The sequence below is a fragment of the Agelaius phoeniceus genome, chromosome 3 (genome assembly GCF_051311805.1).
Source record: "Agelaius phoeniceus isolate bAgePho1 chromosome 3, bAgePho1.hap1, whole genome shotgun sequence".
Taxonomy (NCBI): Eukaryota; Metazoa; Chordata; class Aves; order Passeriformes; family Icteridae; genus Agelaius; species Agelaius phoeniceus.
This window is the reverse complement of record NC_135267.1, coordinates 63,365,725-63,381,001: the sequence shown is the minus strand read 5'-3', so window position 1 is coordinate 63,381,001 and position 15,277 is coordinate 63,365,725. Positions and strand designations below refer to the sequence as shown.

General features: G+C 39.3%; 1 protein-coding gene across 1 annotated transcript in view; it reads left to right on the top strand.

Moving 5' to 3' along the window:
- AIG1 (androgen induced 1) overlaps positions 1 to 15,277 on the top strand; it is a 125,276-nt gene that overhangs the window by 33,959 nt on the left and 76,040 nt on the right. The window contains exons 2-3 of the mRNA XM_054629974.2: positions 3,059 to 3,214; positions 13,893 to 13,994. Of these exons, the coding sequence (XP_054485949.1) occupies positions 3,059 to 3,214; positions 13,893 to 13,994 (258 nt within the window). The remainder of the gene's footprint in view (positions 1 to 3,058; positions 3,215 to 13,892; positions 13,995 to 15,277) is intronic.

Sequence of the window (15,277 nt, the reverse complement as noted above, 5' to 3'; positions counted from 1 at the left end):
ATCACTGTTTTCCTTCAAGCTCTAGTTAGAGGCAAAAATGGAAAGTATTTCCTCTGAAATACTGTTCTTGCTTACATTTCCAAGGGGGAAAAAAGTCAGCTGTTTAACAGCTTGAGGATGTTTCATGTATAGATTTACCACTTGCAAATTTTCAAAATAATAAAAATAAATTTTCATAATAATTTTTTCTTTTGAAATCTGAGGTAACACCAGGGCACCTTGGAGAACGTTGTTTAGAGGGAGTTTCTATTTCCTTGCTGTGCTTTTTTCATATTTGTTAAACAGCATTCATACTGAGGAGCATGGGCTTTAAAACTTTGTTTTGTACCAAAAAACACCAGTAGCTGCATGCTGTGCTTTTCCTATGCCAGACCCACAAAGGATGTAAATCATTACTGATTCTGTTTAATTAATGTTGCTGAGACTCATGCAGCTCTGGAGGTCCTAACTCTAATCCCAGGTGTTGATAGGTGTCAGAAGAGTTTTCTTGTGCATTCTAGAAAGGAAAGGAAGTAGAATGAATGGAGTGAATGTATGTGCATTATTTGTATGACTAAGCTGTAACTGTTCCTCCTTGAACATTGTACAAGTTTTTCATTTGCTCTGAATGTTCTCAATGAAGATGTAATTTTCTCTTTCCTATATGGATTTTTATTTGTTAATGTTTTTGTAGAGTAGTCTGCTTCATACCTACCCTCTGAAATCTTTGGGTATTTCCCTTCAGGGGTTGTCACTCCTAATTGGGATTTCATTCCCAATGATATCATTACATTTTCTCTGGAAGCTCTGTGTTCATAAGAGGATAATAGGGAGGGAAGTTGCTCTGTTTGTGATTGATTTGTGGATGTACAATCTCAGTTCCCTTGGAAAGTGGGTGTGTGATTGTTTGAGTCTGTGTTTCTTTGGAGAGGGACCATTTCAGGGAATTGTAGTTAGAGCTGCAAACAATCCATTAGTCACTCTTCCAAACCCTGCCAGCATAATACTGTTCCCTGCAGTACATTATTGAGTGTTTTGTCCAATATTGGTTTGAGTGACTCAAGCCATGAGGCTTCCACCACTTCCTCTGAGAAACTATTTCATGGTCTGACGGAGCTAACTGTTAGGAAATATTTCCTGGTACTCAGCCTAAACTTTTTAACACCCAGATTGATCTCATTACTGTTAGCTATACTTTTTTCCCATCTCCGTCTTGTTTGGCATTCACACTCTTGAGTGAATAGTAGATGGTATCATATCTCTTCATAAGTCAAGCAAATGCATAATTAGTTCTTCTATTTCAGCTCTCCAAATAGGCCATCTGTTTGGTGGAAAACAGGGCTGAGTATGGGAAGATTTTTTTTCTACTAAGTGCTTGTTTCAAACAAATAATATGAAAAAGTGCATTAGGAGTTCTTAGTAGCTCCAAGAAGCCCCAACTTACATTTAAAAGGCTTTTCAAAAATTATGTGGAAGATTGTAACTTTTCCAAGCAGTCATTTGAAATAGTAATACCTTTTTCTAGTGCAATATACAGCTCTAGCACTAGTAGTCTGTCACATCTCACAGCTTCAGGGAATGTTTTGTAATGTTGCTTCATCTATTTATCAAGCAAATTCTATGTAGCTACAGCCTGGAGAGGAGAAAGCAACGGCAACAGAATTGCAAGCAGATCCAGGGGCCATTTGAGTGTTTGTCATTCACAGCTTTACAGCCAGAATTTACAAGTGTTTGGGTCATATAAAGATTATTGAGGAAGGAAGTGTACTTTAATCCATCCAATCATTACAAATCTCTGGATTTCTTCCTGGTAGCCAACATCTGTTTGGTATTTCTCTCCGTCCATCCTTCCTGCCTGCATGTCTTGCCTTACTGTAGTGTAAATGCTGCAAAGATCTCTGCAGATAATAAATTGTATTTTGCAGCATCTGGGTATATGCTATTCTTATTTCTTATGGGTAGTCTTCTGCTTGGTCAGTGGAACACTTAGTTTACAGTAAGACTTCTAAACTAGGACTCCATGCTTGCTTTAAAATACATGAAGTATGAATTCTAAGCATACATGTGTTTATATTTTTTGACTAATCACTGTCTAATTTGGGAACCAAGCCCATGTTTTGTTGATTTCTTACCTGAGATTACCTGATGTGTGTGGGTTTGTGACCTGGGCTTCCAGTTTGGGGAGTAAACAAGCTGCATGCACTTCCTCTGAACTGTACTAGAAAGGATGTGCAAGTCCTCAGGCAAGAGCATTCCTGAGCTAACTTATTACAGTTTTACTAAGCCAATTAAGAGAGAAAAACTCAGTGATCACATTAAGATTGAGTCAAGTTTGAACCAAATCAGTGGGTTCAGGTGATTAAACTAACGATTTAATATCACAGATAATCTTAAATTGCACACAAATACGTAAATGCAAAAAAGGAAAAATTGAAAAAAAAATGACAGACTGCCATCAGGAAAAGTAAGTGAATAACTCCTGCAGCTTTCTCGTTCTATCATACTGCCTGAGATGAAGTAGAGATATACTTGCTGACACCTGGGCCATGTGCTGTGTCTGTCAGGAAGTCTCAGGCATTTCCTTTGCCTTTAGTTGGAGTGTCTGGGACAGGCAGAATCTCCAAGAGAGACCTCCTGTCACAAGGGAAGGAAACACTCCTTTCTGTTTCTTTTCCTTCTTCTCACAGGGAGCATTTCTCACTTTTCTGCTTTGGGGATGAGCTGTATGGAGTGACACAGGAAGGGGTGGCTGCAGTTCAGTTCCTAGCAGGCAACACATATCTGAGCTGAGGGTGGCAAGCCACCTCTGGGATGGTCCTTCCACTCACATGGATTCCCCCTATAGATGCACCACTTTGAAGCACACGTGGCTTTTATGTGAATAAACTCTACCCATATTTAAGAGACTGATGTGTTCCCACTCCCCATGTCAATTCTGTGGCAATATTCCTCATGCATGCCTGTGTCTGACCTGCCCTCTGCTGAAGGGCTGGTCTTCTCTGTTCAAGAGAAGAAGAAATGGGAGAAGGAACACAGAAAGATTAAGATGTGTTCAAGAGTGTGTTTCCCTTCCGTGCAGGTTATCCAGGCTGTCTTTTTTGGGATTTGCGTCTTGACTGACCTGTCCAGTCTTCTCACTAGAGGGAATGACAGTCAAGAGCAAGAGAGGCAACTGAAAAAACTCATTTCCCTCCGTGACTGGATGATGGCTGTTCTAGCCTTCCCTGTGGGAGTGGTAAGTACAGTGTTAATCTGTGCATGTCTTTGCTAACTGGGTGAACAGTGTTACTTACTGAATGTTTTCTTCCTGAAGGGTTTTCCCATCACTATATGAAAGACTATGCAGAAAGGGGAAAACAGGAGAGATGATTTTACTACTCTCTTGTTTTTCACAGGTGTAAGGGAACAGAATATACAGTGTGTTGCTGAAATAATTTTTGGTTTGTTATAAAAAAGCCATGTTACAATAGGAGCTTTATCATACAAATAATCTTATATGTGTATTGTACCAGCAGCATCTTGGGATTCAATTTGGATTTTTTCTGCTCCACATGTCATCATCAGGAGTAGTGAAAGTGCTGACTGTGGCATGTTTTACACCATAATGACCTGAGGGAATCTGGGCTGTAAGACATTTTCACATGGGCAGGAAGAGAAGCAAAAGTCCAGGTTGCTCTTTGTTAATTCCACAAGGGATTCAGAGCTGACAGAATAATGGAGGTAGAAAAAAAGGGGTTTTGTTAGTAATGTTAAAAAGGACACAGAAGGTATGTGAAAATGTGGGATTGACATGTTTTTTAAAAAAAGAAAAATATTCTTTGGATCAGATCCTGCTTTGCTGGGACATTGCACATCACTTTCAATGGCAAGAGGTGTTCAGTGTCTTTACATAGCTAATAAAGCTGCTAAAAATCCAAAATTTCATGAGTTTTTATATGGAAGTGTCATCTATGTCAGTCTAGTTCCAAGCTTAGGCTGCAATGCAAAAATGTGTGAACATTTTGTTAAAGTTAATGCTTTTATTGTAATTCAGGATCAATCTTTAATTCTCTTTTTCTTATTTCATTGTACAGTAGTTCAAAATAAATTCACTAGAAGCAGATTTTTTTCATGGACTATTAGAAAGTTGTATGAGGTCTTTAAAGCTGTACTTTCACAACAGCTGATCACTTTCTGTCAGTTAACAGCAGCTAACATATCAATCTATCACTTATAATTTCATATATTCAGTGATGCTTCATTAGAATTTCATTTCACCATTTATGTGGAATTTCACAATACATGTAGAATGCTTTTGCAAAGTTACAAAAGGCAAAACATATGTGAAACACTGCAGGTACTTCTTTAATAAAAACCCAGCTGGTAGCCTTCCCTTATTATACTTGCTGGGCTGCCTTTTGGGAGCTGCCACAATTCATGTTGGGGTAGCAGACTGCAGTTTTCCAGCAATGGTAGAGGAGACTGGATCAGGTAATACAGCTAGTAGAAAATTTGTCCATAGACAAGTTTGCAAATATGCATTTTGTGGGTGCAGAGATTTATGTTGCGTTTGCGTTTTTAAGAGAGATGGGGAGTTAGAAGTAGTTGTGATTGTGAGTAGCAACAGATGCTTTTCCTGTGTTGATAGTAGAAGTGAAAAAGGAGAACAACTTCCCACTATTTGTCTGTGTTTAAATATTTTAAGTGCCTTTTTCACTCTAGAAGTGTACTCCTTCACATGGATCAAAGCACCTTGGGTCTCTCACACCTCTCAGGATTCAGGGATTCTTTCCTGCCACTGTTTTAGCTCATAATGTTGTCTGTGTGCTCCTCCACTCCTGCAATGCTCCTGACCTTGAAACTTCTCAAGATCTTGGAGAATTTCACTGCAGGCTCTGCCTTGGTGGGATTACAGATAGGAAGAGTGCAGGGCCCAAAAGTAGCAAACATCTAAGGCAGATGTTGTCATCCAAAGAGCTATTTATGTGGAAGAAAATAGTGAAGTTTTGCTATGATGGAGGTTTTCATTAGAAGGAAGGTATTAAACACCAGAGTGTCTGCAGAAAAAAAAAAGTTAAAAGTTCCCTTGTTTCTCATATTCTTTTAACAGCTTCCTCACTCCAGAAAAAAAAAGGAAAAAAGAAAAAGAAAATAATTGTAAATGCAAACTTTCTTTCCTTGAGACTCACCCACCTAGCTCTCCATGGAGCTTCTCAGCAGTTTCCAGTAGTGACACAAGGGAACCTTCACACATAAAAATTGGGCAGATGTGAATAAAATCTTTGTTGGGTTTCTAATGTAACAGTAGTGATCATGCTTAAGTACTTGTCAGTTACCTTAACATCTAAATTATTTTTATTGCTCAGTGTTTTACACAGGGCATGTTTAGGCAATAATGCAAATACTAGGGGAGCATTTAAAGCCTAATAACTGCAGCTTTTCAAGAGCAATACACCACATTTTTTTCTGTATTTCCTGCTTACTGGAGCCCTTGAGATGACTTGTTCTGAAGAACAGATGAGAAAAGGGGTATCCACTCGCAAGGTAAACAGTGATGTGAGAAAAAAAAAATGTAACCAAGTTCTTAATTTTTAAGACTTCCTGAGAAACTAAACATACAAACCATCTGGGAAGTCTGACCACCAGCTTCTTCCCACCTTCCAAAGGAGGGAAAGAACAGCCCAAGGGTAAATAATCTCCTTTTGTGGCTTCACAACAAAGCAAATCTTGCAAACAAATCAAAACCTGAAAAATCTGTGCAGCAAATCACATCTCTCCAGTGTTGTGATACGCATTGTGTATCTTCAGGGACTCTGATAAAATTGAATTGCCAACCTATATTTCATAGGAGAGTTGAGAAATAAACATGAACCTTTTCTAAGGACATCATGGCTACTATTTACCTATTGTTGCTTATTTTAACATGACTCTTCAGAGAATCAAATCAGAAATCAGCAGATTAATTTTCTGTGCAGTAAAGCCTTACACCACAAAAAACACTGTGGGCAACACTTCCTAGCCCTTTTTTAGTTCATTATAAGCCTGCAATACTATTCAAATGCCTAAGAGACTAGGAAGCATCCACTGAAGAAAATTGCTTGCATAGGCATTTTAGAAGTTCATTACCAATTTTCATCTATAATTACTTGGACTTGCCATCCTTTATCTGTGTAAAGGAGACATATATTGAGAGTAATTTACACTGCTAGAGTGATGTGAGACATGCTTAAAAGTCAGACATTACACCAGTGGTTTAGCTTATCCCTACTTTTTTCTACTTGTTTGACATAAATAATTAAGTTGCCATGTTTCTATGCTTAATTAATGTTTTGGTTTTATCAATATGTTTCTTGTAATTTGTACTGAACAAAAGGAAGAAGAGATAAATCAGGCATTTCTGGTTGTTTAAGACTGTGTTTATTAAAAATAGGAAGAATAAAAATTGATCTTGTTACATATCAAAAGAGAGATTGCTGCCTAGAAAATCACAAACTCTACCACAGACATTTTACATCACGTAGCATCAACAGCTGTATTTGAATCAGAGTCTAAACTGACCAGAATTACCTCATTTTTTCTGTTTTACTTTTATGGGTTTAAAAACCTCTGATACAAAGGAGAGAAAATCAGGCATGCTTTATTATTTCATGTTTCTCTGTATAGTAGAGTCAAAGGAAAGCTGATCAGCCTTCTGTAGATCATCAATTATGCTGATCTGTGATCTTATGCCAAGAAAAGATGTGTAGGCATTTGCTGCAGTTTCCTAGTTACCTCGTTACTTGACCAGACTATAGCGTAATTTTATTTCCATAACTGACTCAACCATGCAAAAATCTCTCTTCTAGATTTTACCCTCATCTGTTATGACAAGATGCCTGGTGATGGGATAATTAGTGAGTAGTGGTACAATTGCCCCCTGAAGTCTGTTTTCTGAGAGTGGTTTTCCCTGGGCTTTTTCCCCTACTCCTTGTGATTCCTGTCACTGGTGCTTTTCAAATCCCTTTGGTGTATTGTGCTAGCTCTCAATCCTACCTAAAGACAGTACCATGCCAAGTTGTACCTACTGTGGTCTGCCTTTGACACCACTTTTCTTCTAGATGTAAATACCTCTAACTGTTAAAGAAGTTCACAAACAACATATTTATACCCACAGTTAACCACAAGTGTCTTGGGAGATAGGTAGAAAGCTTACCTTTAATTGTACTTATAACAAATTGTGTCAGGGTCACAAGGGTTGGGGTTTTTTTTCTTTGTCATTAGCCATCCAGGAAATGACTGAACTGTGCAGCCCAGCCAAAACCAAAAACACATAGTGTAGGAAAATAAAGTTCCACTGGGTTCATTCTTCGTTTGCATAACATTTCTTGGTTGGACTCATGTAAAAGTGCAAATTGTAAAATTCTTTTTGTTGGCTTTACTTTCTTAGTTTCTCTTTGCTTTCATTTGTAGTGTTTTTACAAAGCCACTCGATTTCTCTTTTGAATAACTATCCATTTCCCAACTTGTCCTTTAAAACTTTTCCCTTGACAGGGCCACATGCTGTGCTCGTGTCCTCTGAAGCTTCAGAGACAGAGGACAAACACTCAAGGAATACCTCCATAAGTGGGAAGACAGCAGTTTGTTTTCAGCCTTATTTTTTTTCTGCCACTGTGTATTTGTTCAGCAGTCTTTCTTCTCACTGTAATAAGTGAGCTATTCCATATTTCCAGGTTCCAAGGTCTTCTGACAAATCTGAGGTTTCCTTTGGTCTATAATGACTGGACCCTAGATAGATAATCATTACAGACAGATAGAATCATTACAGATTCTAGATAGGATAAGCTGCAAATGAGGGACTTTTCTGTTCTATATGTTGCTTCATTTTATGTTTAACCCAGTACTATTTTTGCAAATCTGTCAGTCTTAGGAGGCTCCTGTGCAAAGAAATGTAAAAAACAATTTCTGGTGCCTGTTTTCTTCCTTGAATTCAAAGCCTTGAGTGTGTCTACAGAGGAAGTGGAAGGGTAATATTTGTTCCATTTTGCCTTAGGAACAAAGGAAAATAAAGTATTGGGCTCTCTGAAATTTTTGTTTCATATGAGCAGCCTGTTCAGCCTGGGATGTGAATATAGTACAATGTCTGTCTCCATAGGGGTGATGAATTATGCCACAAGGAAGGCAACATGAGCACAAGAGCTGGAGTTCTGTTTGAGCCTTACGTAGGTGTGAGAGACCAGAGAAAATGAGTACTGGCTCAGAACAACTAAACGAAGGGAAGAAGAGGGGCAGGGCAAGTCCTGCATAGGTGGGATTATACCACACCCCCTGGAGCCTCTAATCCAGACCCAGACTGGCTATTAGCCACTGGCACACACAGGTATAAAGACTGCTAGTATGAAAGAAAGAGAAATGGGGAGAAATTCTGAAAAGTGCAAGATCCAAAATGGTATCAGTTGGATGGGTAGCAGCCTCTCAGAAGGGGGATCATCCAGCCCACATCTTAAATGACCAAGTAGACTCTGTCACTCAGTTGGCTATCTTAGCTGAGGAAAAGGAAACAGAATAAGAAGAGAAATGGAGATATTTGTTGGAATGGCAGCATGTGAAGCATGGCCACTCTGGGATGCAAGACCTGTTAAGAGAGGTGGTAAGTAGGGGATGTCCTGTCACCCGAAGGGCTTGTGAAGCAATCATTTCTGTCTGCAGCCAGTGCTGCACCCAAACTGGAGGAACACCGCCTGCACATTTTCCCCCTGCACCTAAGGATGGGAAAGGAGTTGAGGGAAATTTGGCAGGTAGACTGCATTGGTCCTTTTAATTAATCAGGAGCAAAATAATATGTGCTGATAGGCATACAAATAGTGTCAAGTTAAGTGCAGGCTAAAGCAGTGGCATGATCTACAGGGGAAAGTACTATGAAAGGATTAAAATTATAATTCAGTTTCCTTCCTAAACCAAAATCAATGCAATCAGATAATGGCAGTCACTTCACAGCAGGAATAGTCCAGGTTTGGGCAAAAACTGAAGGGATCCTGTGAGTGTTCCATACCCCCTACACCACATCCACAAGCCAGTGGGATAGTAGAAAGGACAAATGGTCTCCTAAAATGGTTTTTGAGACCTCAGGATCCAAAGGTGCCTGATCAACTGTGGGACACTGTGACCAAAGTCAGTGACCCATGGAGAATAAGTGGATATCCATGACTTACAGCATTTTGTCCCATGACACCAACCATGCCTTCCAGGAACAAAAGGACTGATGATGCCCAGAACCCCATACATTTTCCTGGTCAGCCAGTACTGGTAGGCCTCCCAGCTATCAGGGAAGTCCTGCTGGTCTTAAAGACCCCCCTGAACATGCATGCATAGGTAACCAAAGATGCCCATGGCAGAGAACACAAAATTAACAGCAGATGGATAATTCCTGCTTTTTAAAACTGGTCCAAGTAGGACTGCGTTTTCTTTTGTCTCTCCTTCTACAAGCATTCGATGCAAAGATGTGGCTGTGAGAAGATGAAGCAGCAACAGGACTGAAGATTTACACAGTTCTTTGCTGCAGTGACTGTTTGTACATGTTTTTATCTTAATATGTTTTGTGATATTTATATTCGTATCTGTTCTGCCTCAGTAGTTTTGCAATATGTGTATAAATGTTACAAGCATTGTTTTGGGCTGTTTGTGTCTTCTCTCTGGTTGCCACAGCAGGTGGAAAAGATTCCTTCCTGAATTTAGCTTGGAAGCTCAGACAGGATTTCATATGATTATGAAATCAGATTTGTATACCCCTTCCTACTTCCTCAGAACAAGGTATAGAATTACTTTGAACTGAGAAAGAAGTGTAGTTTGATGCCAGAGGAACCACATGTGGTAGTGGAAAGTGATGCATGAAGCGTGATCGGACAGAGAAGGGGGTTGACAGAGACTGAGGCGGCAGCTGGAAAGTTTTCTCCAGCTGTAAGCAAAGAAGTCCTAAGTGGTCAAGATGTCAGAAGAAAGGATTTTGGATTTGGAAACCAGTGAAGGGTTTAGTAAGTTAGGAAGGTATTTGATTTGAACCCAGGACCCTGTCTAGAAAAATATGCCAAATAGATAGAAATGGCTCTAGTGTTTGTTATACCTTTAACCCCCCTGAGGCAACCAGACTAAGAACTTTCACTTGATGTAACTTTCCGATGGTACACCCTGATATTCCCCCTTATCCTGGCATTTGGATCTCTAGCATTGTAATAAGATAATTTACTGTAATATGGACTCTGGGGACCCCCCCTGAAACCACATTGGTAGAAGGGATGAGAGTGGTAATACAGGAAATGTGTTTGGGTTACAATGACACCTGGACTTGTAAAATTATCAGCTCCAAAATGTAAGGCAGCCTAACTGTTGAAAATTTGCCTTATCCTTAAGTTTTCTATTTTTTGGTGAGGTGTGCAATTGCATTGCAATAGAGAATTTTAAATTGGACTCATTAGGCCATTTTGGAGCTCAACTTAGAAGTTCAGCAAGTGTCAAAAACTATTTTATAAAATTGTCTAATCCTCAATAAATTGTTACTAAATGGGTAAGGAATATGTGAAATTCTGAACCTCACCTGTAGGAAAATGCTGTTTTAAGCAGCACAAGCAAAAGTAAAGAAAATTGCCAACCAGTCTGCTGAACTCTTCCAATCACTGCAGCCAAAAGACTGGTTTCATGAACTCTTCCCCCCAGATCCTGATTTGCATCTTTCTTGCCATCTCTGGAACTGACACAGTGAGGGATGAAGGCTTGCATAGGGTGGAATCCCTATACTGACTGGACTTCTATTTTTTATTCTTGAAGCAGCAATTGTCCACTGTATGATTTCTTGTACACTTTCCTCTTTTTCCTCTCCTTTTTTTTCTCCCTCTCTCTGCTAGGTTAGAATCCCACTACTGCCACCATGGAAGAAGAAGAAGATCCTGTTTCCTATTGTTCTGGTCCCAGTCATTGTTTTGAGCCTGGGGTAGTGTACTTAACCAAAGGGACCAGGGGCAGGGTGTGTCCTGCATAGGTGGAATATTGCACTGCTCCACCCCCACCGCCCTGAAGCCTCTAGTCCAGCCCCAGAATGGCTATTAGCCACTGGGACAGGAAAGTCCCACCAAAGGGGGAATGCCCTGAGAGACCAGGGCAGATAAAAGCAGTTGCATAGGCACATGTGGTCACAGCCCACTGTTAGGATTTCACAGTAGCTGAAATCACACTAGAATTCAAGCAATGATTTTTAATATTTCTCTCTTCCTCCCCCCTTTCTTCTTCTCAAAATCTGGGTAACTTAAGAGTTGTATGGTTTGGAGTTCACTAAGCCAATGCCTTGTGAAATGCTTGATTTTGAATGAATGTTTCTTTAAAATCTGCCAAGTACCCTTATTTTCTAAAGTTTGCAAATGAAAGTTTATTGTTTAACCTCCTGAGAATGTTGTCTCATTTCTCCTGTGGGCTGCCTTGTGTATTAAAAAAGCATAAGAAACTCATCCTGCAGGTCCGGGACTTTACAAGAGGCAGTGTAAAGAAGCAGCTCAGTTGTGTCATGGTCTGGCACTACATGATGACGTGGGATCTTAGCAAAGCCCAGCCCAAATAAAAAGTCTGCCAGTGGCAAAATGTAAGCATAGTAGAGGGTACTTAAAAGTACCAGACCAACAGTTGCTCATTAATCAAAGTAAACAAATTCAGAAGCAGCCAAAGTAACTCTGTTGCAAGCCCTCATTATAATTCCTTTTATCAAAATAGTTAAGTTTTATAGTTCATTTTATCCAAATGAGCTAATTGTAAAGAAGAGTAAGGTGAACCATTCAGACCCTGGAAGGAATCTTCCCCAGGGTGTTGTGGGGAAGATTCCCTGTTGTGTTAAGTCTCATACCAGGTCATCCTCTGGGATAAGTTAGTTCTGTAACACGTTTGGTTTTGCACACTTCCTTTACTTTATGTCTGCCTTGTGATAGTGCTTTGCTAAGCAGCATTTGCCGTCTGTAGCTCCAGATGGTTGCAACCAGCTAGGCTGAGCCTGTTCCATCCATTGGCTGACTTTGGTTAAGGGACAGATGGCACGTCCCCTCTTTTCTTGTCTTTACCTCCTTGACAAAGTCTATTGTTTTATTCTGCTCTACACAAAAATCACAGGTCAAAACATGCTACCTCTGTTCTATTCAGTGTAATAAAGTTCAGTCTAATCCTGGTTGATTTTTCTTGTTTTGAGACTTCCTTGGGAAAAAAAACATTATCAATCTTGGTCTTCATATGCCTGAGAAGATGTTTTTATGCCCCAGTTGATCTTAGCAGGTTCTCAGAGACCCACTGTGATAATACATGACTTCTAGGAAGCCTATAGAGAAGAGGATACTTTGCTTCCATTTTTCCTGCTGTTCAGCTATTCATATCTTGGCACTTATGAGTCAGCAGGTGCGTAAAGAGCAGCGCTGTGCCAGTGCCAAGACTGACCCAGAAGAGAGATTTCTTGTGGGGTGCTTTAAACTTGCAGTACTTTTCGGGCTATCCATCATAACCTATTTTTTTTCCTGGCCTCTGTGCACTAGTCAAATAGTCCAAGCTTATTCTGAGGAGGCACTGATAGCTGTCGTAACAGATGGACAACTGTGCTGGAAACCAAGAAACTATGTACTGTATGCACACTGAGGGAATAGTGTACTGGTTCAGGTCATTCACATAACTGGCTGGCCGAAGTCTGCGTGTCTGTGGTTAGAACAAGGTGCCATTGATTAACTGCAAACCTCAGTTTTAACTTTCTAAAGTCAGAAGCTAATGAAATAACTTATGCCTACACTATTATACACGCTACTAATTTGCAGGATGTGCTATGCTCACCCCATATTTCTTTCACTGATTCTATAAATGATCTGTAAGATCATGAGCCACATCAGTTTGGACGTAACTGAATACTTCCCTTCTATCTCAGTGAAAGTTCTATCTTTTGGCTCTCAATTTTTGAACTTGGATTTAGCATTTCTGTTTAGAGAGCCCCTGTAAATGGTCACTGAAAAGCTCCTGGCCCAGGTATTAGGTTTTACTGCTATGAACAATAAGCCTTTTTTATTACTAGAAAACTATTACTCAAATCCAAGGTAAGAAAGCAGTGGTGTTTTAATTAGAAAAATACTTACTTGCCACAGCTAAGGTAAGCTAAAACTATTATTTCTGTACATTTTTGTGGGTTTGTATTGTCTTTGCCTTTCAGACATCAGGATAACTTGAAAGAATATGTGAACACTTCGGCAAAAATTTAGCCTACTGTAAACTTTATCTGATCCGTTTGTCCTGGCCTCAGTCTACAGGAAATAATGGTCGTTTTCTGGACCCCTAGTAAATAGTCTCTGAGAAGAACCAAGCCAAATTTCATATTGACAAATGAGCAGGATACTAGACCTCTTCTCTGTGGATCCCAATCCACAGAGAATTGTGTGTGAATTGTGTACAGAGTCATCAAAGGTTCTTTGGTTTGTTTTTTTTTAAAGCTGACTTGATGGCTGACACAGAAAAGTGCAAATATGAATTTACAGGCTTCTGTTCAGGAGTGAATGTTTCATATTGATATGTTGTATGAATTCCAAGTGATATTTAGCTGATTTTCCATTTGTTTTCTATCCTGTTAGTGGAGAAACATTATTTATGTGCCACATCTGCTACTAAAGTCTAATATTCACTTGTAATTTGGCCACAGGCATGTAAGTCAAAAATGAGATTTTTTTTTTTCCTGGCTAAAAGTTCAGGAAAGAAAAAAAGAAAAGTTAAAACCTCAATGAATGCAAAGAGTAATCCAGATTCAAACTGTTGATTATAACAGTATTTGGTCAAAGAACAATAATGCCCATATCTGTCTCTAAATCCTTTGCTAAGTGACCCATTTTGCTATCTAAAGAATGCAACTAATTTTTCAGAAGCATATATTTAAAAATGTCTTGTCTTTTTTTTCTCCTTAGTTTGTTGTGACGATGTTTTGGAGCATCTATATCTATGACAGGGAACTGGTTTACCCAAAGCTCCTTGATAATTTTATACCAGCATGGCTAAATCACGGAATGGTGAGTAAAGTAATGTAAACACTTCCTTGCATAAACAAAAGTGTAAGAAAGACACTGATTTCTCTGTGCATGATTCTGCATATTCTTGGTGCTAAACCCCTCAGAAGTGATTAAGGAATGTGATTTGCAAGGAAGAGTAACATCTTTCCTTCCCTGTCTTCTGGAGTTGTATTTGAGTCCTTATTAGGTTGAAACTGGAGATTTGAACTTACATGTCCTATATCCCAGGCTTGTGGGGGTCAACTCTTTCCTGTATAAGGTAACTTTTCCAGAGAAACGTCACCATGGTCATGAGGAAGAGACTGTTCATAAAACAGAGGTTATGATTTTGAAATCTTGCTCTAAAATGACAGAAACACTTAATTGAATGTTTCTTTACCAGTCTACCAAAGAATAACTCATGATGAAAACTTATAGTTAAAATGCTTTTTCAAAAAATCTCTATTTTTTGGACTTGGGTGTTTTAAGAAAAATAACTCAAGCACACCAAACTTATGTAGCAGAACCTGTATCTGAATATTTTTAATAATGTGGAATTATATGTTCAATGCAAAGCTTTAAAATTGATGCATTGGTATTCATAAAGGTAGTTTCTTGAGAAGAAAACTGACCTTTTAATCCCTCTCTGCTATGTGAAGTCAGACATCCTTTCTCTCAACTATATATTTAAATGCCAAGGGAAAGTTAAGGCCACAATTTGCCATCAGGTATTTTCCACTGTTGATGCAGCATTTGGAGCTGAAAAGTGTCATGTTTGCTTCTCTAGTTGCATCTGTGCAAAATGTTTCATTATTATTTTGATTTCCTCATCAAGATGTCGCAAACCATTTGGCACTGCTGTTCATCACTAGACGACAGCAGAGTTCATCCTTCCAGGTGTGTGAACTTTATCACCACAGCAGGTCAAGATTTGCCCACCATTGCTGTGCTTGATAAATGGGTCCGTTGTGGAGTGGGGCAGATGACACTGCTGTTTATTTGTTCCCCAGATTTTGTATCAAAGGAGCAGTATGAGAGTTGCTACCGACAAAAGGAGCATCAGCTTCTGCTAGATACTGTACTGTTTTATGATGTTTTGAAAGGAACAGCATGATACTATGTGTATCTAGAGCTGAGGAAAGAGTCTGATGACTCCTGCTATATTTGTTCAGGCTGTACTCCCTTGAGCTTTGAGGTTATGAACTGAAAACTTGCAAACACTGCTAAACCGTGCTTATCTTGATTTTTTCCCCACAACAGATCAGTCCCAGTTCTGATGACATTTCTTTCAGGTGACATTCCAT